The sequence below is a fragment of the Electrona antarctica genome (assembly GCF_951216825.1).
Source record: "Electrona antarctica genome assembly, chromosome: 9".
NCBI classification, from domain to species: domain Eukaryota; kingdom Metazoa; phylum Chordata; class Actinopteri; order Myctophiformes; family Myctophidae; genus Electrona; species Electrona antarctica.
Genome location: NC_136790.1, coordinates 39,785,138 through 39,807,347, shown reverse-complemented (window position 1 = coordinate 39,807,347; position 22,210 = coordinate 39,785,138). Strand labels below are relative to the sequence as shown.

At 43.1% G+C, this 22,210-nt stretch overlaps 1 protein-coding gene across 1 annotated transcript in view; it reads right to left on the bottom strand.

Moving 5' to 3' along the window:
• Nucleotides 1–1,121: 1,121 nt before the first annotated feature.
• Nucleotides 1,122–22,210, bottom strand: part of erc2 (ELKS/RAB6-interacting/CAST family member 2) — a gene marked incomplete at its 5' end in the record, with an annotated part of 49,182 nt that continues 28,093 nt past the window's right edge. The window contains 11 exons of the mRNA XM_079509391.1: nt 1,122–1,239; nt 1,410–1,477; nt 6,264–7,004; nt 7,581–7,728; nt 8,591–8,751; nt 9,997–10,111; nt 14,410–14,532; nt 15,882–16,084; nt 18,483–18,518; nt 20,855–20,995; nt 21,938–22,078. Coding sequence (XP_079365517.1) covers nt 1,451–1,477; nt 6,264–7,004; nt 7,581–7,728; nt 8,591–8,751; nt 9,997–10,111; nt 14,410–14,532; nt 15,882–16,084; nt 18,483–18,518; nt 20,855–20,995; nt 21,938–22,078 — 1,836 coding nt within the window. The 3' untranslated portion in view covers nt 1,122–1,239; nt 1,410–1,450. The remainder of the gene's footprint in view (nt 1,240–1,409; nt 1,478–6,263; nt 7,005–7,580; nt 7,729–8,590; nt 8,752–9,996; nt 10,112–14,409; nt 14,533–15,881; nt 16,085–18,482; nt 18,519–20,854; nt 20,996–21,937; nt 22,079–22,210) is intronic.

Here is a 22,210-nt window from a genome sequence, read left to right as displayed (position 1 = left end):
TCTGATTATCAAGTGACGAAACACGAGGAGAGATTTGAATGTTAATTTCACAAGCCCCAGGAACAGGAGCATGCCCTGCTCAAGAAGCCAAACAAAATAAAATATAAACTTTAGCCTTGCAGGCTATTACTCAGCTACAAAACTTTACAGACACAAACATAATGACAATGCCTGCCGAACTGTATTTGTATGTGTGGAACATGCTCCATAGAAGTATTAGCGGAAAACAAATCAGCACTACATAACATTTGGGAATTTACGTTTCTACAGGCAGGCCATTCTTTGGCACTTGAAATACAAGCTGCTGTGAAGAGTCGAGGCGGTCAGGCAGAGGGAGAGGGGTCAGAACCAAATGGGCCATCAGGGTTTGGGTGGGGGACTGGAATGTAGCCATGGTGACAAAGCCAGACGAGGTGTGTGTGCTAACCAGAACCAGACCTTAGTGGAACAGCCAGAAAGACATGAGCAGGTCGTTGAGGTTGGAGTTGGATCTGAGTTTTTTAGTCAGAAGAGGGCCAATGGAAGGCCTGAAGAGGCGGAGCCAGTTAGGTTTCCAGTAGATGACGGTTGTTGTGGTCTTCATCCACTGCCTCACTGTCCCTCGGTCTATTGAAGGCCTTATCCAGTTGTCTGGTGGTTGTAGAACAGTGGTTCTCAATGTGGGGTCCAGGGACCTCCAGGGGTCCTTGAGGGTGTTTAACCCTATATACAAAATAGCTGATCTACTGTAGATCGACTATTTTGAAAAGATCTTGCCAAAAACGTGAAATAATTTTTAAAACGTTTAACAACACAAATCTCGTATGGGGGTCCCTGTAAAAACATCTTCAGATGGGGGGCTGTGGCCACATAGAAATTAATTTGGGGGTCATTGACATGAAAAAGATTGAGAGCCACTGTTGTATTGGACATGTTGGTCCTTAAGTCACCTAAAAATGTATAAATAAAATAAAAACACACATCATGAGTTTGTCTTATTGAACTCAAGTGTGCAACGTGAGAGATTATGTTAAGATAAAGTGTCTCCTTATATCCTGAAATTACCTGACCAGCTGTCAAGTCTCCACGTGTGTCCTGTCCACTTTAGTGCTTTCCTCCTCTTCCCCAGAAAATAAATAAATAAAATAAAAATAAATGAAGGCCCCCAACGTTATGAAACATGATCGTGATAAAGATTTGGTCTGGTCTGTGTTTCAACATCATGGCATGGCTGTGCACTTCCAATAGTGACTGAATCATCTGTAAGGGCAAAAGATGAGGAATGGATGAAACAACAAAGAAAAGCAACACTTGATGAAGTGATACGACCATTCAGTTTGATACAAAAATAAAGAAAGAGGAAAATGAACAGCCGCTTCAGAGAGAGAAAGAATTGAGAACTGTAAAGTTGCAAAAGTCTGACATCTCACCCCTCAAAACAACATTAGAGCTTTGGTTGTCACAACGAAGATTATGCCCAAATGCCCTCTTCGTCATCCTATGGTAGACGATGACACAGGGCAATAGCAAGGGTTAGCATGAAGTGAAGAAAGCAGAAGTTACTGGGGTTAGGCACAGATCCAAAGACGTTAAAGGCAGAGCAAGCAGAGTGAAAGATATTCAGAAAAATGTGAGCAAAAGGTTTAACCAAGTGTCAGTAAAGTATTGACGTTTTTACATGAAAGCCATGATTTTGCATCAAAAGATTCTTGAGAATGTGATCTCTGTTTTATCTGTAATTTGTCTGAGGACATCATGGAATATATTCATGTCAAATTAAAGGCGCTGTAAGAGATATTGTATTAAAATAAGTTTTAGCACTCTATTCCCATAGTAGTCATTGCTAAAGTCTCTCCAACTCTAACTCTAATATACATATTCAGGTCAGGATCAGGGGCGTTACTAGCGCTACGCAGACAACGCAACTGCGTGGGGGCCCAGAGGAAAGGGGGGCACACGGACTTCCACCCATGCGTCGGTAAAATAAAATTATAAATACATACAGAGATGCAATATGACAGTTGAGTTTGGCGGAGCCTGGTGGTGGCTGCTGCTAGCACACACAGCCACACACTATATAGGCACACACCTGCCCCGCCTCCCAACAGCTCTGGTGGAGTGTAGGTAGTAATAATGTGAAGCAAGTTGGGGGCACTATCGGGGGCACTCACTGACCAGCCTGCGTCGGGGCCTACTGACGTCTAGTTACACCCCTGGTCAGGATACTTCTTTTAAACAAGTGCAATGGACTATATGCAGCCATCACTTCCGCGTTCAGTTTGGGCTGCCAGTGCACTTCCGGTCGGCAGCCACTCATTCACTGTGAACGGACGGTCGTGATTTTGTAGGAATAAAGTTCAGACAGCGGCCCCACTTCTGGTCCGTTAGAATGGTGTACTGCAGGCCAGCCCATAGAAGTCCATTGAAATTCAACTGTAGTTAGCCTACTTTTAAAATAATACGAAATTAACTGAAGACTATATTGTCTTTGTCAACATATATTGTTGTTTTCTCAATAGAGGATGTATTTCACATTTAATTTACCACTTGAATGAGTTACCCATAATGTTAACAGAGCAGAGGGGAGACGGCAGAGGGCAGACAGAGAACCTGCCGCTTTTAAGGGACGTCACTGCCTTTACGAGGCTACGAGCGCCGACTTTGAAGAGTGGAATTCTCAATAATAATTCCCGATCCCGACTGACTTTGTTCATTCATGTCTATATTTTGAACATGTATGTCATGGGCATACTGTATGCTCTACCTACCGCGGAGCTCCGACGGTGTGTTTTACCGTTGTCAACTTTTTGTAGGCTATAAACCAGGGGTGGGCAACTTTGACAATGGCGAGGGCCAATATATTTCCACACTCACTCCAGAGGGGCCACATTGCATATTACTGTCGTAGCAAAAATAGCTGATCTACAAGCTCAAAACGCGTCGCAGCTATTTTTGCTATTATTTGAATTGAAAACCTGAATAATTTTTTGCTATTTTTGAATTAGAATCCTCAAAAGTAACCTTTTTTATTGAATTTCAAATGCATTTAGTTATAGTTATGTTAACTTTATGAACTGTTAACATAACTACATTGGACACAAAAAGACAATAACATTTTAATACTAGTCATTAAGTACTAGCCATTTAATACTAGTTATGAAGTAATTAAAGCGGCTTTGGAATTATAAGTATTCTGATATTAACCTGTGGGCCGCATTAAGTGAAGGTGGGGGCCGCATGTGGCCCCCGGGCCGCCAGTTGCCCACCCCTGCTATAAACTATAATTAACTTGGCTGAAGTTGGGAAAATAACCCAGCTAAATGGAGGAGTGGCATATCCTGACATTTTCAACTACCTAGTGAATTCTCCAGATGAGTATTAATAATTACTCTTGCAAGAAGCTGTTTAGATAATTTTCCACAAATACATAGCATATAAAACGAAACACAACAAATATATCTGGTTATTGAAAACCTCAAGGGATGCGACCGTGACGTATATACCGTGCGACCCCTTTAACTTGAGATTTACAATGCTAGCACTTTTGAATCTCTGATGGAGTATATTATAGTACATTACATTGTGGGTTGTATATTCAGATGGAAGTTATGTGACATTGAAAAGGACAAATCAAACATATGGGAAACTTTATTAGAACACAAAAAAAATCGCTACAGCCTCAGTAATGGACCAGCGAAATTAGGGTATTTTATGATGCCTCTCATAGGGATTGCATTGACAGCTGCAGTACACCGTTGAAACGGACCAGAAGTGGTACGCTGTCTGATGAGTGCTAAGAACAATCAGGATCAGCTGTCTTATAACAAGCGGACATGGCAACACCGGTAACGATTGGAGAAATCAATGAAGAACTCCCGTTTTAAAAGGAGATTTAAGACGTTTCTAACTCATGTCATCATGTTAACGTCGCAACACGTCGCAACACAAATAATATAATAATATAACTATGAAAAACTACGCCATCACATAATCAAATGAAATGAACTTTATTCCTACAAAATCACAACCGTACGTTCACAGTGAATGAGTGGCTGCCGACCGGAAGCGCACTGGCGGCCCAAACTGAACCAAGGTATATGAAATGGAGGTAATGTCACCAACGTCATTTTCGCTATCACGCAATTCCAGACGGCAGATTCGCCGCACCATGGGAGCCAAACTGCACCCGGAAGTTCGGCAGAATGCACTGGAGTCATGAGAGCTCAGTGACCAGCTCATGAACAAACTTCTGAATGACTGAGATCTTTTGTAAAGTAATCGCTTCTGGCAAATAACAGAAGACATATAACACATTATCGTCTGCTGTGTTACTATTCGATGTGTACACTGTGTAATTCTATAGAGGTATCTAAAGAGCAAAAAGTACGTTTCTGAACGTGCCAAGTATCGCAAGACTGTCCACCGTTTCCTGTCTGGCAGCCAAATCCCGCGATACCCCCGGAACAGAAACTATACCTGCTGCTGTTTAAATCCTTAAATAAAATGATGTACTGTGCACTCTGTGAACATCGAAAAGCAAGTGATTAGAACACAAACTGTGATATGTCTTCTTTTATATGCCTGAACCGATTATATGACACAGGTCTCAATGGTTCATAAATAATGTTTGTTATGAGCTGGTCAAACTTGCTCCATGCACTGCTTTGTATTCATGTAACTTCCGGTGCGAGATTTGGCTCCCATGAAAGTGTCATGGTGCAGCACAGTCACGTGACCATGACACTTCCTTCTCTAAGCTTCCTTGAACTGATTGCGGAAGTGTTGGCTGCATATAGCCCATTGGAAGTGATGAAACAAATTAAAGCTGATAAATGGGTTCTCTCTCCTGATTTGATTAAATTGGTGTCCAACCTGGAAAATATATTTGACCAAATAGGAGAAAGAAAATGCCAATAAGCCAGAACATTACAGTGATACATGGCTAGCTTGTAAATTCTGGTCACTAGTTTCCATAGTTGCTGACAGTGTTTACAACATAGATGAGATGGTTGTGAGCCAAATGCCTTATAATAACAACATCAAAAAGATATCAAGAACATTTCCCTATAGAGCACCGAAGTCTGACGTCAATATCAGTAGAGGTCGCAAGTCCACGGGTTGATGTACTTTTTATTTGCATTGTAATCCCCATAGGAGGATTTTAGATCGCCTCATATAGACCAATTATTTGTTTACAAACATTGGGACTGGGCGCACGGGTGACTGTTTAATGTAATCAATTCCCAACAGATCTCCAAACCTGTTGTTTTGGGGAGCGCTGGTTTCAGTCCATTCAACCTCCTCTTGTGAGTTGGCTAGTGAGATGCACCCTAGGAGACATTTATACTTCAAAGCGCAACAGTGTTGCGCACAGAGAACAGCTGATATACAAGCTCACATCGCATCACAGATGCGACTGTTGTGAGCGTAGAGGTCTGCGTGTGCGACACCATCGCGGGACAAAGCATAAATTATACTTGATGGGCTGCAGGTGCGCGTGCAGCCGTGGACAAACAGGTTATCATGAGTTAATCATGAGTGCACCTCCCGTTCTTATGACAGCGACTGAAGGTGTGGTTTTGAATTGCTATTATTGTTCACAACAGAAACCAAGGACTATATATTTCAAGGGCGAGAGATCACAATAAAAATCCTAATCATTCTTCCTCCACACTGGGAGAAAAACAGCATCTGAAAGTTTGTTGGGGCATTTTTTACACGTGAGTGCAGTTAGAACTTTTCCATTGCATCTTATGAGAGGTGGTGTTCTTCTGCAGCCCTTATGCGCGCACATGCTGTTTCTTATCAGTGTGACGTCGTCTCTTAAGGCGTCTATAAGAACTGTGTTTGAAAAATAAACATGTCATCCCGGCCGTTTCTCATATGGATATGAAAAATCAACTGACTGAGCGAAAACGCTAATGTTACTGCTGCTGAATTAGTTAAATGTTCGCTAGAAACAGACGGTATCAAATATGAGTGACTGGCGGTCGTAAACGACACAGAGCCACCTCCCCCGACAATTTCGCCGAGACACTTTGTTTATTTTTGGACCACAATGCTTATATGAGATGATTTTAAGATGACCCCATGTTATTCTCCATAGAGAAATTACTTCCGTGAACCAGGGGATGAGCGAGTGACGTCAGGACTTCGGCGCTCTATAGAGATGCTATATGTATGACAGAAGCAGCTATATGTATGACAGAAGTTAAGCTGTTTACATTCTAAGCATCTGTTTCTCCCTATGAGAAACAGCCACAGCGTCAAGAGGAAAGTCTCACCTGGTCTGGGGCAGGGCGGTGACCAGCATGGGGAGGTCCTCGGGCCGGCCCTCCGCGATGGTGCGGAGGCGGGTGGCGCGGATGCTGGGAGTGAGGCGGGCCGGCGTGTTGAGGGTGATGGGGGTGCGGAGGATGCTGCGGATGGGGATGCTGCGGGTGGGGCCCTTGCTGGGGATGCTGGGAATGCGGATGCTGCTGTGGGGGCGGTCCGTGGGGGTGCTGCTGCTGTGGGTGCTGCTGCTGTGGGTGCTGCTGCTGTGGGTGCTGCTGCGGTGGGTGCTGCTGCTGTGGGTGCTGCTGCTGTGGGTGTTGCTGTGTTGGGTGCTGCTGCTGTGGGTGTTGCTGCGGTGGGTGCTGCTGCGGTGGGTGCTGCTGCGGTGGGTGCTGCTGCGGTGGGTGCTGCTGCGGTGGGTGCTGTTGCGGTGGGTGCTGTTGCGGGTGGGGGTGTTGGGACTGCGGGGGCCGTGGGTGCTGCTGCTGCTGCTGCTGGGGCGGAGGCTGAGGGTGCTGCGGGTGAGGGTACTGCTGCTGGGTCTGCTGCGGGTGCTGAGGGGGAGCCTGGGGGTGTTGCGCATGTGGTGCGTGCGGGTACGGAGCCTGCTGGGCGTGTGGTGGGTGGGGGTACTGCGGCTGTGGCTGAGGCTGAGGGTGCGGGGGTTGAGGCTGGGGGTGGTGGGGGCCGTGCGGGTGATAGTGCTCGTCTTCGTAGTTGTCGGCTATCAGCTTCATTCTGCTCTGTGTCTGCGGGGATTAAAAGAGGTGCTGCTGATTGCAAAGATGCAGGATAAAGGCAGCAATCAGTGGTTCTCCAATATAACCTTGTATACCAGTGGTTCTCAAAGTGGGGTCAGGGGACTCCCAGGGGTCCTTGAGGGGGCTTCAGGGTGTCCCTAGCTACCCTAACTAAGTTCATATAGATTCTAAATCAGTTTAACTACTTAAACCTACTGTACACTGTACGGTATGCTAATTGACAATAGGCGATCTACAAGCTCACAACTTGTATCTGTTATTGTCTTTTCTCTCTCTTTTTTTGCCACATTTTAAAAACAGAAATCTTGTATGTGGTCGCTGGCACAAAATCCTTTCATATGGGGGTCCGTGGCCAAATACAATTTAATTTAGTCCTGCACACTCTCTTCACTTCACACAGCAGTAGTTTATTAGGCTACATTTCGGTATATTACGACCTTCATCAAGGCAACTTGCCATGAAAATGTTTGAGAAACACTGGTGAATACACAACAGAAATTTAGTTAAATTTAGTTAATTAGTTAATTTAGCTAATTCAATATGGGTGTTTTATATAGGACGAACCTGCTGTTTAAGCTGGTGCATCAGTCTGTCTTTTTCTCTCTTGAGGGCCAACACCTCCTCTTGGGACTTCTTCTTATTGGAGGTAGAGAGCTCCAGCAGAGCGATGTTAGCATCCTTCTCACTAATGGCCGCCAGGAGAGCTTGTTGTCTGAGGAGGATACAAGAAACAACATTATGACGACATAATCATTAATTTCGTGGAACAATGACAAGTCAAAAGCAGTGGTGCAGCAAAGTACTCAGACTCAGTATTTGAGTGCTGGATTACAAGCTCTAGAATGGCTGTGGTAAATACAAAGCCATAGATCTCTCCTATAGAGCACCGAAGTCTGACGTAATTTACACATCCTACCTGGTTCCTACACAGCGGTTTGACTCATGGATATGAAGCATCAACTGACGGCGAGAAAATTACTATCGTAAACGAACACCCTTTATGTCTATGTGTGGGTTTTACAAATATTTAACCAATGAAAAGTATAAAAAAGCGCTTTTGAATAAACCTCCTATCTCCATTGGATCCTCAAACTGTCGGTCAAACCACCCAACTCCAACTTTAGAGATTAGAATGACGACGTCAGACGGAAAAACGCCCTATCTCCACATGAATGGTCAAAACCTTTTAACTCCACTTGAGCTGTATTTGGGTAAAGTGTTATATATTAAGGAAGGACACATTCAAGTATCTGACAATGTATAAAGTCACCGTACCAACTTTGATGAGGCAGTATTGTGTTCTAAAAACATGTTTTTTTGTTTTTCAAAGTAAAAAATAATTGTCTTTGAAGTGGAGTGAAAGTCATAAGTATCCCAAAATACATCTCAATTAAAGTACAGATACTCAAAAAAACACTTAAGAACATTAGTCAAGAAAATGCACTTCTGATAGTAGTAGACAGTATTAACTTCCTAGAAAAAAATGGAAAAATACATCATCCGACTATACGACCAGTGATGGAGAGAGAAGTCGGCACAAAAGCAATGGTGTTTTGTAAGATGTCGGCACTAACTTCATTTCCAGGATCTCCTCCAGCTGTTTCCTGCGTTCCTGTCTCATGTTGGTCAGATGTCCATCCCTCTCCTGTAGCGACTGTTGGGTTGATGAGAGCCGCTGCTTGGTCGCATCCAACTCCTGTCTGGTCCTTTCTAGAGTGTTCATTAGCTCTTCCAACTGACACACACACACACACACACACACACACACACACACACACACACACACACACACACACACACACACACACACACACACACACACACACACACACACACACACACACACACACACACACACACACACACACACACACACACACACACACACACACACACACACACACACACACACACACACACACACACACACACACACACACACACACACACACACACACACACATTTCGATTTCTTTATTTGCACATTTACACAAATTACAATTAATTTACCAAGGAAACAAATATAACAGGGTTGACAGTTCATGTTCACTTAAGGATACACATGGCACCTCCTCCTCCACAGACAAACTGCCTATAACATCCGAAACAGAACAGTATTTGGCAAGTTGTTTGGCTTTGCTTTTTGTCATGCCAGCTATTCTTAGGCCACTCATGGTCAGTTTATGCACATGGCCCAGGCTTCCGAATATCAGTATGGCAAATCTACAGCGATACCCCAGGTTTGTTATACTTCCAAGTATTGATACTTAGAATGTTTATCTTGGAATGCCTGGTCCATGTACAAATCAAAGACACAGCCCACCTCCAGAATCAGGATCTCCTTGTGACTGGTGTCAACAAAGACAACATCAGGTGTATTTGGGATGTTAGCAAAGACATCGCATGCACAGCTAAACCAATCTGGTAACACACACACACACACACACACACACACACACACACACACACACACACACACACACACACACACACACACACACACACACACACACACACACACACACACACACACACACACACACACACACACACACACACACACACACACACACACACACACACACTTGTATAAAGATCAAGTATAAATGTTTTGTTTTGTTACGTTCAAACCTGAAGATATATATTTGTTTCCAGTCACTTCAATCGCTTTACTTTTGTTGCGCAGGTCAGCGTTAAAAACAAGTCCCTTCGCTCGAGTCACACGCCCATTGGCTGTAGACACAGTAATTTAACTTTGGGAGAGTGGAACAGGCGGCCGTTCGCACCGCGCCTGTTCGCACCGCGCCTGTTTGCGCAATTTCTCATCTTTGCATTGACTTTGTATGTAATCGCACCGCTCTAACTATTCAGGTCTGAACGCAAATTTACAGAGTTAAAGAAAGATTTGTGCAGCCCACAAAAACAACACTTCTCACCATAAGCACTAAGCAGCAACATATTTTTCAAGAGAAACCTGCACCTTTAAATGGTCCACAGTGCCATCTTTACGAGGATCCTGCCCCATGCCTTTCTTGTCTGCTTGGGGTCCAAGTTTAATGTTTGGACCCTTCTTAGGTTGGTCTTTGCCTCCTTGTCTGAAAACCACAAACGAATAGAGCATCACACATCAAAGGAGTCATGTCTTTGAATCTGACTTCCACTAGCCTTAATCTGTTAGCAAAAAAGAAAAGAAAAGTGAGAGCATGGAGACAGTTGTTACCAAAGGTGATTAAATTCAATACTATATTTGCACATAAGTAAACAAAAACATGAGAACCAACAAAAGTAGAACAGTTTAAGCACAATGGCCAGTAGTAAATATGTTAATTATTTTAAAGGACTTCCAAAGATGTCAACGGGACAAATTCACAACGTTTGAGTCACAGATTAATCATTTACCACAGTTTCTGTGGGCCTGTGAGATGACTCACAGGCCCCACAGTTATGCCTAATTTCATATGCCGAAAATAGTCGATCTACAAGGTCACAGTGTGCTGCAAATCGGTGTGAGCTTGAACTCGATGTAACTCATTGTAAGCATGTAGATCAGCTATTTTTGGTGCTGGACACCGTTGTACAACAAAATATAAATCAGGCATTAGAATGAGGGTGGCAGTGTGCGTCAGGTGACAGGTGGCAGTGTGGAGAGGGGGCAGGGAATCATGCCAAGAGGGACGTCACTTACCGGCTGGGAGCTAGACTGCAGGCAGGCAGAGGAAGAGGAGAGGAGGGGGAGACAGGATACAAGAGGAGATACAGAGGAAAGAGTCAAAAGACATTAGACATTCGCAATAAAACAAAACAGGGCCCAGAGAAGACCAAGGTGCACGGTGAAACCCTCAGTGCCAAACAGACCCAAATTGACCCAAAACGGTCCGTTTGGATCTGTTTTTCACACTCTCAGAGTCATTGAGTCACTGAGAATTTTACTGTGACGTGCTCGTCCACAAACAATGTGGGCGAGTAGTTCAAAGGCTCCTACACACACAAAATCCTCAGCGTCAGTTTAACTCTGTAAGAGTCAGAGTGTACAAAATAAATTGACCTACAGTTGGAGGCCATCGATATTGTCCTTTTCTTTTTGCTGAGGTTTGCGTGATCTGCGCAAAACCCCTTTTGGTGTTTTAAACATTATGTTATAATTTAGCTATTGAAAAATAGCAGATCTACAAGCTCATAGCGCGCCACCGAGTGGCGCGCTACGAGCTTGTAGGTCTGCTATTTTTGAAAAATCGTGAAAATATTTATTTCAGAAAACTGGAGGATTTAGAAGGATTTTTTTTTAAATGTTGAGGTCAGGCCTAAATGGGTCAAATAATAAGGGACAATATCGGTGGCACCCAACTGTACAAAATAAATTGACCTATATACTGTAAGCGGCCGTCCACTTTTTATTACACTCCCGGACGTTTGCTGTGTGCAACGGCGGCTGCCTCGCAGCCGGACAGAGCTACTACAGGGTGCAGATGGTAGTACAATGTGCATCTGCCGCCAAGGCCTGGGAGTGGCAGACATGCAGTCGGACAGGGAGAAATCAGCCGTGTGTGGAAAATAGGAAGAAGTAGGTTGGAGCATCGAGCAAGAGATTAAGGACAGCTATGCAAAGAGCAAGAAGGTTGTCTGGGTCAGGTGAGTAAAGAGGGTGAGTGCATGGTACAAAGAGGTTCAGTTGCAGACTAGTAGTTGCAGACAGACAGCAAGACGGTTGTCTGGGTCAGGTGAGTAAAGACAGGAGGGTGAGTGTGAGTGGTACAGTATAGAGGTTCAGTTTCGTCAGAGAAGAGGAGGACAGCTGATATGATACACCTCAGGGTGACCGGTGGTCTACTACAGCAAGTAGATCAAAGGATTGGCACACTCAACTCACAAAACTTAGATTAATACCAGTTGCAGATCCTTAAACATAACACACGCAGTTAACATCCAAGCTTGGAAACATACTGTGAGCGAATGTGTTTCTACCTATACTACAGCACCATGTAAGACCTGCAGCATGACAACTTAATTCATGCAGGCCTACCACACTGTTAGTATGTGGTAGAGCAAGCTAGGCAGAGCAGGATGGACTGGACTGGGGATGTGGAAAGGGTAAGGAAAGGGGAGCAGGGAAGGAGCAGACATTGGAAAACGTCATCAGAGAATAAAGCGCTAATTTGGTGATGTTATTGAGAGGGAATTGAGTGGTGAGTGAGGTTAAAAGGAGATGTTATGGGTGAAGACAGGCAGATACAGTACAATAGGTGTCTGGTATATAAGCAGGGGAGATACATGCTGATGACAGGAGAAAGTCTCAGCTCTAATAATGACAGAACCTTCCTACATAAGCTATATAAAACAGCCAACACACACAAAAAAGACACAGAATAAGGTATATAATGTGTGCATGTGTGTGTACAATGGAATACATGTATTGAGTGTGTTAAGGTGAAAGGGAAACAGACAGGTTGTAAAATCACACCAATTAAATCAATTCATTTAACCTGACAATGTATTTTGTTTAGTTTCTTTCTCTCTATTTGTGTATTTGTATTGTATATTGTCAATATTACCTGACTAGTGACTACAGATGTTAATTAGCATTCTATCCAACACAGCAATATGTGAATTATAACTGCAATCTAACTTTGGTTTCATGGATATTGTGCAATTTGTTTGCCGACATTCTTTTCTATGATGACTATCTAGAATGCTTGGTGTGATTTACAGCCTTGTGTGAAAGCACTATGACACTACGACATCAGCAGTGGCGTGCACAGATAGACACTAGGGGGTGCTAGAGCAATGCTTTTGGCAATGTGCCCTTTTGAAGAAAAAAAACAAAAAAACGTTTATTTTTATTTTTTTGATTTTTCAAAAATAGCAGACCTACAAGCTCGTAGCGCGCCACTCGGTGGCGCGCTACGAGCTTGTAGATCTGCTATTTTTCAATAGCTAAAGCAAAAGGGGTTCCCGCCCAAAATGGGTTAAGGCAACCGGCCGGCTCCACGCGCTGCACAAGGTGCCCTTTTTTAACTTGAGCACCTGCCCCTCTAAATGTCTGTGCACGCCACTGGACATCAGGCCACAACATGAACCACAGGGCAGTGAGGGCACAATAACACTGACAAGGAGTCAAAGTAATACATTACAGTCACAATATATGCCTAAATAAATGGACATATATTGCCGAATTTAGACTCCATACTTGACAATGATTGTTGCATAGATGATGCAAAACTTTCTGCATCATGTTGTTATATGATGTTATATTAAAATATTAATATAACATCATCATAAACATCATATGCAATTTATATTCAATTTATATATGCAATTTATAGTTTTCTCATCAATGCAGAGATTGATGCGTGCAGCCACATGCAATTTAGAAACAGAAAATAGCCACATGCACAATCACACACAATTCAGTATTTTAGCTGTGACGTGAGCGCGAGCACGTGAGATACTTCCGGGTCCTACTTTTGTGTCCCCATAGAGTTTTTTGTGTCCCCATAGAGTTATACTGTGACACTCCGTCGGACTAAATCTGAGACGAAAACAACCACGAAAGTCACATTTTACCGCTTTCCTCGCAACAACAAAGCTGCTGCTCTCCCAAATCTGGCTGTGACATGCCGTCTGCCCCACACGGAATACTATCGCCATTTTATTTCATTGTGTCAACTAAATCCTCATTAATGCAAACTAGATTCAACATACTCAAGCCTGCAAACATTCTAAATATGCCCCCGAAATATTTTACTGAGCAAATGGACTGTTACCACCTTCAATAATAATGATAATAATAGTCTTTATTGTCTACACATCATATTTTTTTTTGTCATGGAAACTTGTACAAAACATTAATAATTCTACTCGAGTTGGAAGCATTAAGACCCATTTTAACCCTCAATGGCTTCCTTTCTGAAAAATAACGTCATTGTAAAAAGATTCACGCGTTTAGATATTCTATTTACAATGAGATGCGGACGGGAGCTGGTGCCACTTGGACCCGGACGTAACGTAGCACTACAAAATGACGTCGGACTTAAATACTGAATACACACACATGAGCAAAAAGACACATACACTGAGGGACTACCACTTGCAGCACTAACATAACAGACCCACCTTTGCACATTCCCATACAACTGAAATAACACAAAGGAATGCATAATATTCGCACAGGAATTACATGGATCTTGAGATCTTTCTATCACGTGGATGGGCAAGGAAAGTGATAATAGACATGCTTCATAGTAGAGAGAGCCCATCACTCTGATATAAAGATCTGTGAATCCGTCAGACAGCAGGCAGACCCATGCACACAGATGAAACCAGAGGCAGGTGCAGCGGTCACAGTCGCAGACTTGGACCACGCAGCCGAGCTTAAGTGCCAGGGCAGAGCACTCACTTTCCCAGGAAATCCCACACCATGCCCCCTATCTGCGGGGGGGCAGCGGTCACAGGGGGGACGGGGTCAGGGGGGGCTCTGCCACCGGGACGAGGGGAGGGGCGAGGGGCAGGGGGAGTGGGACTGGTGGCAGGGGCACAACAAGGTATAGAGTGAGAGAAGGAAGGCACGAGTAGAGACAGAGAGGTGTGAGGGAGAAAGAATGAGAAAAAAAAACAGAGAAAGAAAAGTGAAAAAGAGGATTGAGAATCATCAGAAATGAGGGCAGAAGAGGGTGGAGAGAGGGCAATAAGGACAGATAGGTGAGGAATGCAAGATAAAGGAAGGAAGAGGACAGAGTAGAGGTAAAGATGGCAAAAGAAGGACAAAATCACTCAGTTATCCAAACACTACAGATAGTTAACATGACACTGAAATTAAAATAATGTCCAGGGACAGGGCAGGGGTAGGGACAATGGGACATTGACAATGTCCACTGGCAGCTAGGGCAGGGATACTATAGGGCAGGAGACGGTGCTCATGTGTGAATCAGATGTAATCTAACAAAATCTCTACTTCAGTATCTCTCAGGTGTTTTCAGTGGTGCAGCCTATGTAGATCAATAACTGTTACCCACACTGCAAATCATCCAAACGTTTGGCCAGCTGGCTCTGACGTGGACAAACATTGTGTATGGGTTGTACTGCGTGTCCTGGCATGACCAGACTCATTTCACTCTTGCAGATTGGTCTGGTTTCCATGGGATGGGAGGGGAGAATGAGGGCACTGTCATCTTTATGGATGTAGTTTATGGATGTAGGGGACATTTTCAATCCAACCCAATCAGGACTGATACACTGTAATTATGCTGTGCCCTTACAGAAGTGCTTGAGTTGGATTGATTAGTAAACATTGCTAGTCACCACAACTAATACATTATGACAAGATTTACATAAACACCCAGTTTGAAGTTTATCCAAATGCATATCAAATATTATCCATTGAAAGGCTGAATGTATCAACACGTGATGTGACACTGGTGCACACGAAAATGACGATGAACATGACATGTTTGAAAGCTCAGAGGCAATTAACCAATTAAGCCCTATCAAACCATCAAACATAAAACAAAAACAAAAAAAGGAAATGAAATTCTGCAATGAAATTCTTAACCTACAGGCTACAGTATTACTGGCATGCCAGGTTGTAAGTGGTAAAAACGTATGAAGCATACAGTAAGAGACTTTCAAGATGACAGCACATCCATGAAGGGATCTTTGGAGCTCTAGGATGATAGATGACAACCGTCTGATAACAGTGACAATAATCTACCTTCACATAGTTAACATGTTAGCAAAGGCAATCATTCATCATTTTACTCGTGGATATAACAATAATATAGTACACAGTGAGTGTAGCTCACTTTGAACATACAGTACAACGTACTGGAAACAAATCCATTAAATCCTCTTGATATTGTATACGTTTGTTACCTTTCCAGCTCGGCAATCTTCTTGTCCTTGTCGTTCTTCTCTGTTTCTACCTCCCTCAGGATGTCCAGGAGTCTCTCGAGCTCCGTCTGGGCCTTGCCAGCTTCATCCTTGTAGTAGGAAACCTCCTTCTCCAGGAGTTTGACCCGGTCCACATACTCCGGGTTCCCCCTCGGCATTGACTGCTGCTCCCCCTCATGAGCCTTCTGCAACAATGGCGTGCACGCGCACGCACACACACACACACACACACACACACACACACACACACACACACACACACACACACACACACACACACACACGCACACACATAATTATGCTACCAGTAACCAGCAGCCTATCCGCCTTGCGCGGCAGATACAGTGAAGCCCTATTTCTACTTTGTCATACGTCCTTGTCACTCCCCCAAAATAACATCATTTTCAGTGAGCGACATGGTCGTATGGCGAAGTAAATGAGCCATAACACAGTTACTGGCACAGGAAGAGACGCATACATTCCAGTCAGCCAGAGAATTTACTAGCTACACTTCCCTTCCTCTCTGAATGAATAAAAGGCTTTTGGACAAGGGCATCATTACTGGTACTGCTTCATTTAGCGCTAACAAAGCTATTACTGCGCTCTGTTTGTCTGCCAGTCACTTGGCACACTTGTGTGTGCAAAATATCGGTGTGTCCACACTGTACATGTATGTATGTATTGTGTTTGTTTTCTTATACTTGAGTTGTGTGTTGTGTGAGTTTTAAACCGCAGGACATTTTGGGCAATTGAGAACGCTTTTTAAATCTTTTGTGCGTGCATGCGTGTGCATGTATTTGTGTTTGTCAGGTCAAACTACAATATGTTATAATATTCTTTACAATGAGATGTGTGGCAGTAGATGGTTCAAATCATCCAGTTCTCCTGGACTGTCCCATCAGAGCACCACTAGCCACTACGGACTAATATCACAATTCTCTTCTATAAATTAACAGTATAATTCAGGGGTGGATGCCCGGAACTGTACAGTATATCACCCTTGAAATGACACCCAACTATGGGGTCAGAATAGTCTCAAAAGTCTCACAGCAAATATTACAGATTTGTAACTCACAAGTTCAGATTTGCAACTCACGTGAGTGAACTCACAGGTTCACATTTGTGTTTTGTATCCACAAGTTCAGATTTGTGTTTTGTATCTGTATTTCGCATCTGTGTTTTGTATCCGTGTTTCGCATCTGTGTTTTGTATTTGTGTTTTGTATTTGTGTTTTGTATCCGTGTTTCGCATCTGTGTTTTGTATTTGTGTTTTGTATTTGTGTTTTGTATTTGTGTTTTGTATCTGTAATTCGCATCTGTGTTTTGTATCCGTGTTTCACAGCTGTGTTTTGTATTTGTGTTTCAAACACAGCTGTGAAACACGGATACAAAACACAGATGCGAATTACAGATACAAAACACAAATACAAAACACAAATACAAAACACAAATACAAAACACAGATGCGAAACACGGATACAAAACACAGATGCGAAATACAGATACAAAACACAAATGTGAACCTGTGAGTTCACTCACGTGAGTTGCAAATCTGAACTTGTGAGTTACAAATCTGTAATATTTGCTGTGAGACTTTTGAGACTATTCTGACCCCATACCCAACCACACACAATCACAAGGTTGCACAAGAGTTAATACTGAATCAAGGGAAAGAAGTTCACCAAAACAGCATAGTGATCAACAACGACTGCTGGGATCTCACCTACATTCACCACATACAGTAAGAACAACAACAATGATGCATTGCAACAGTGACACTGAGACATGCATCAAGGTATAGAACACGTCATGCAAGCCCCACAAAGCTGCACAATCTTTGCAATGGCCAGTCCAAGAACAGAGAGAACAGAAGCAATAGAATCCAAGTCAATCAGTAGGCAGTCACTAAAGTATATACACAATAAAATCCTTAGTGATAATTAAATGCAAATGGAACTAAATGGACCCTATTTGTACTCTCTTCGGATCCTTACCGGTTCCATTGGTTCCATTTGTAAGCTCTTCAGAGCTGAAATAACACTATGGATTTTACTGTGTAGTGCCATATTTCAAGCATGAGGAGAGAGGCTGTCATTTGATTGACCGCACGGCGCACAGTATTTTTCCAAATGAATAGATTTTTTTGATGTTATCAGTAGACTATGAACAGTCAGTCACACAACATTTGAAGCCTACTAATCAATAAGTCAACGCAAAAGAGAGAAAAGTTGATAACGGACCAAACTCATACGTAGATAAACCCTTTGGTTTATATATGAGTTTGGTCCGTTTTCACCTTTTCTCTACACTTTCTCAAAAGTTATCTGTAGTCATGAACGTCTCTTTATCGTAAACAAACGGTTGAAGTGCACACGGTAGAGTGAAATGCACAGAATTCAGGGCATAACACAAAGCTCGAGGAATAATAAAACAGTGCCACAGTCCACATGCATCTAAACTCGGTGAGTGAAAGCAGAACTCGTGGAGTCGACTGTGCGTGATCACCCAATAGCACGTTCAAAAGGTTAACAGTGTCCTCATGCTTTCAATATGTGCTTCCGACAGCTCCAGAGAGGGACTTACAGGATTGTTCATCTGACTGAATAGCTGCTCAGCTTGCTACATTGCAAAGGGGTGGGGGGAGGGAGGGGGGTGTGATTGAGGGGAGGAGATGAGGAAGCGAGGGGAAGATGCAGGATAGTACGGTTAACAATTTTGGATTGAACCAGAATGAAGAACAAGTGGCACCATCAGGGCAGAGCAGACATGTTACAGGTCATGTTGGACAGCTCAGCACCATTATAGTCCTAGTGCACAAATACAAATGTGGATATAGGGACATGGAGGACGATATATACGTTATGAATTATGGCAGAACATAGACATATTATCTAATGGACTCCGCTCCTCTCATTTATCCGATGATGTGGGTGCAGCCAGTTAGGGAATTCAACTTATTCAAGGATATCAATCATGGTGGGTCGACTCGCTAAAAAACACGGATAGCAGGAGCAGTGCACGCTTATAAACAACAAGGCAGGTGCGCCGACAGCAGGGCCTTCAGGCTCATGAGGCGCACGCAAGTGAGTCATGAGGCAAGTGAGTACCCATGCAGAGCAACCAATGGCCTTGTGCGTCAACAAGCAGAGTCTGAGTTACACACAGATAGAAAGGGATATAGGAGAAAGGGAGATTATACTATCTTGCATATCGTTGGTGTCGAGTGAAAAACTTGCATGTCAATTTCAATCAATCACATTGCTTGGTCGAATTTCCATGTTGTATGACATTTGTAAGTAGCAAGTAGGACATTAATCTCAGAAGAAAACATAAAACGTTGAAATATGGTGATACTGTTACAAGGTTTCTCCCTGACAACAACACATCATTGTTGGTTCATGAATGTCACCATTCAACATAGCTAGCTTAGTTGGGCTTAGCTTAGCTGGACGACCCAATGCGAGCGAATGAGGAAGTGCATTATTCATACAACACTTCCCTGTGACGCAGGATGTAAGGGGTGGTCCCTGGGTGAAAGTCAGCAGCAGCCAGTGGCTAAATACAAATGCTGAGGTAAATGCAGTTGAAGGTAATAATAGGTATGGCATTTAGGTGTTTCTGTGTGCCAAAATGGCCACTGTGAAAATTATCTATTGATGGTCCTTCATGGCATTTAGGGGCAATTTTCAGGGGCTTCTCAAGCAGTTTATTAGCATCATTAGTTCCCTCTGTGAGAATACAGTTTAAGCAATAGAGTTCTGCAAGCATCACTGAAGTGCGAATAATCATGGTAAAGCATACCCTCGAGTGTAATATTGCGATTATACAACAGTTACCATCAGAATAAAACATTGTGGGGCATTTCCCTCTCAAAATAACAACCTTATTGTAAGTGTTCTCTGTTATCCTGAAAATACATTGAGTCTGACAGAGACAACTAATAGTAGCCGAGTCTTACTGCTTACTCAGCCAGTCCAGACCCATTGAGATGGCTGTGTGCCAGACACATTTTCCCAAACCGAATCAATACCCTAGCCTACATAGAGAAACAAAACGTAACTGTTCAATCTGCTCAATCTCATTGTAAATACGATATTCAATAGAAATTCTAAAATGTCAATGCCAGATTTTGATGTTCATATTGATTGATGTTTAAACCTTCCATGCAAAATGGTAGCCACTTAGCCCACTGCAGCTGTAGTGCTGCTCTGCCAAGACTGTCTGATCAACACAGCTGATACTGTATTTATATTGTGATTAGTTTGTGTGTTGTCCTGCTCATTTGAGCACTGCTGGAGAGGCCATTTCAATCAATCACATTGCTTGGTCGGTACTTCCATATTATATGATATTTGACTGTTGAAACCGGCAGCCTTGCAAAACGTGTGTGTTGGCGGGGAATGGGATTAAGGATCACACATTCAGTCACTGTTAAAAAATAATCAGAAAATGTGCTGCCAGTTATGTATAGTTGAGTGAAGAGTAATTAAACATTCATAAACATTTTATGACGTTTCTGTAACATGGAAGTGTTTTATGGGATGGGGTTGTTAGCCCCACGCCCAACCCCCAACCTGGAGGGTCAGGCGTAGGCGTAAGTAAGTAAGTAAAACATTTTATGAATGATGTGTGTTATTGAAATGAATTTGCCCTTGCTAAATGAAACACCAAATTTGTCACAAATTGCAATGTATGGTATAATTACTTGTTCCTGAAATCAGACCTACTGATCACACACTGGTTCAGTGATGATCTGCATCTGATTCATGAATTGGAAACATAGGACCCAAAAGGAAACAAGACCACAAGGACTTTTTTTTGGTGCTATCCTTTTAGACCAAGTGACTGTACTATGTTGCTGTTTGCATTTCTGTCTAAAGGTATTCAATCAATCAATCAATGGACAAATGAAAGGAATGACAGGATGTGATCTGCCCTTTGAGCTGAACACCTACCTTTTGCAACTGCGTCTCCAACTTACTACACTCCTCTTTTTTTTGCTCGATAGCGATCTCGAGGGACTTGAGTTTTGAGTCCTTCTTGAGCCCAGAGGAAGCCAGGGATGAGGCATGCTCCTTCAGATCGATGAGACTGGACTGCAGGGTAGGCACATAGAAAAGATGCTGACCACCAGAAGCAACCAGGAAAGCAGACAGACAGGTCAGCAACAATCCAGACAGGTCTGGTCTCAAAGCACCAGAGGGCACATCAATCAATCAATCAATCAATCAATCAATCAATCAATCAATCAATTTAAAAACGCAGCAGGGGAAATCCCTGCCAGCACACCTGAGATATGGTCAATTATGTAATTTTTACCCTGACCTTGAGGGGGACATTGACTTTTGACTTCATGACATTGCTTCGGGGACAGTCTATGCATCATTCCCACCAAGTGTCATGAAAAGTTGCCCATCCATTCTCAAATATTTTTTGTTCACAGACAAACATAGGCTTATATACTGTAGGCTTATGCATTGCTGCAGACAAGGTAATTAGGCCTACTGCATGAAAGAGGTTCTTTACACACTGTGTAGGGCTGGGCGATATGACTTCAAATAAATACAGTAGTATGATTATTTCAAACTTTTGCCTCGATTACATTCTTATGAAAATAGAAGATTTACAAGCTCATAACGGCTATAAAAACCTGCTTCTTGATTATTCAATTAGCCTACACAAGCAATATTACGATATATTGTAGTTTAATTGCCCAGCCCTACTGTGTACACACCATACAGCACTTACAGCACAGTAGAATGCAGGCCCATAAAGGACAGAAACACACGCACGCACGCACGCACGCACGCACGCACGCACGCACGCACGCACACACGCACGCACGCATGCACGCACGCACGCACGCAATCTGGTATTCTTTCAGAACACAACTGCCACCCTCACACACCCATAAGAAGAAGAGGGTAATAGTCCCTCTAATCCACACAAGCAAACTGAGTTAGAGCCACTGATAAGACATGAACGCATGCTCTCTCTCTCTCTCTCTCTCTCTCTCTCTCTCTCTCTCTCACACTGACCTCTTTCTCTGTTAATTCAAGCTGCAGAGTGTTGACCTTTTCCTTCAGGTCCTTGTTCTCCTTTTTGTAGGACTCTGTCTCTTCAAGGCGTTCTCTGTCCTCTCTTTCTCTTTGGTCCTTCAGACGCTCTATAATTCTCTCCTGTCAAGAACGCACATACAACATTTTTGTAAACTAGGTCTATGGGGGAAGATGTAAATAATCCCAATGCATGTTGAATTCATTTTCAATAAAGTGCAAAATCAATCAGTCCTCCTAGTGGGAACAATTCTG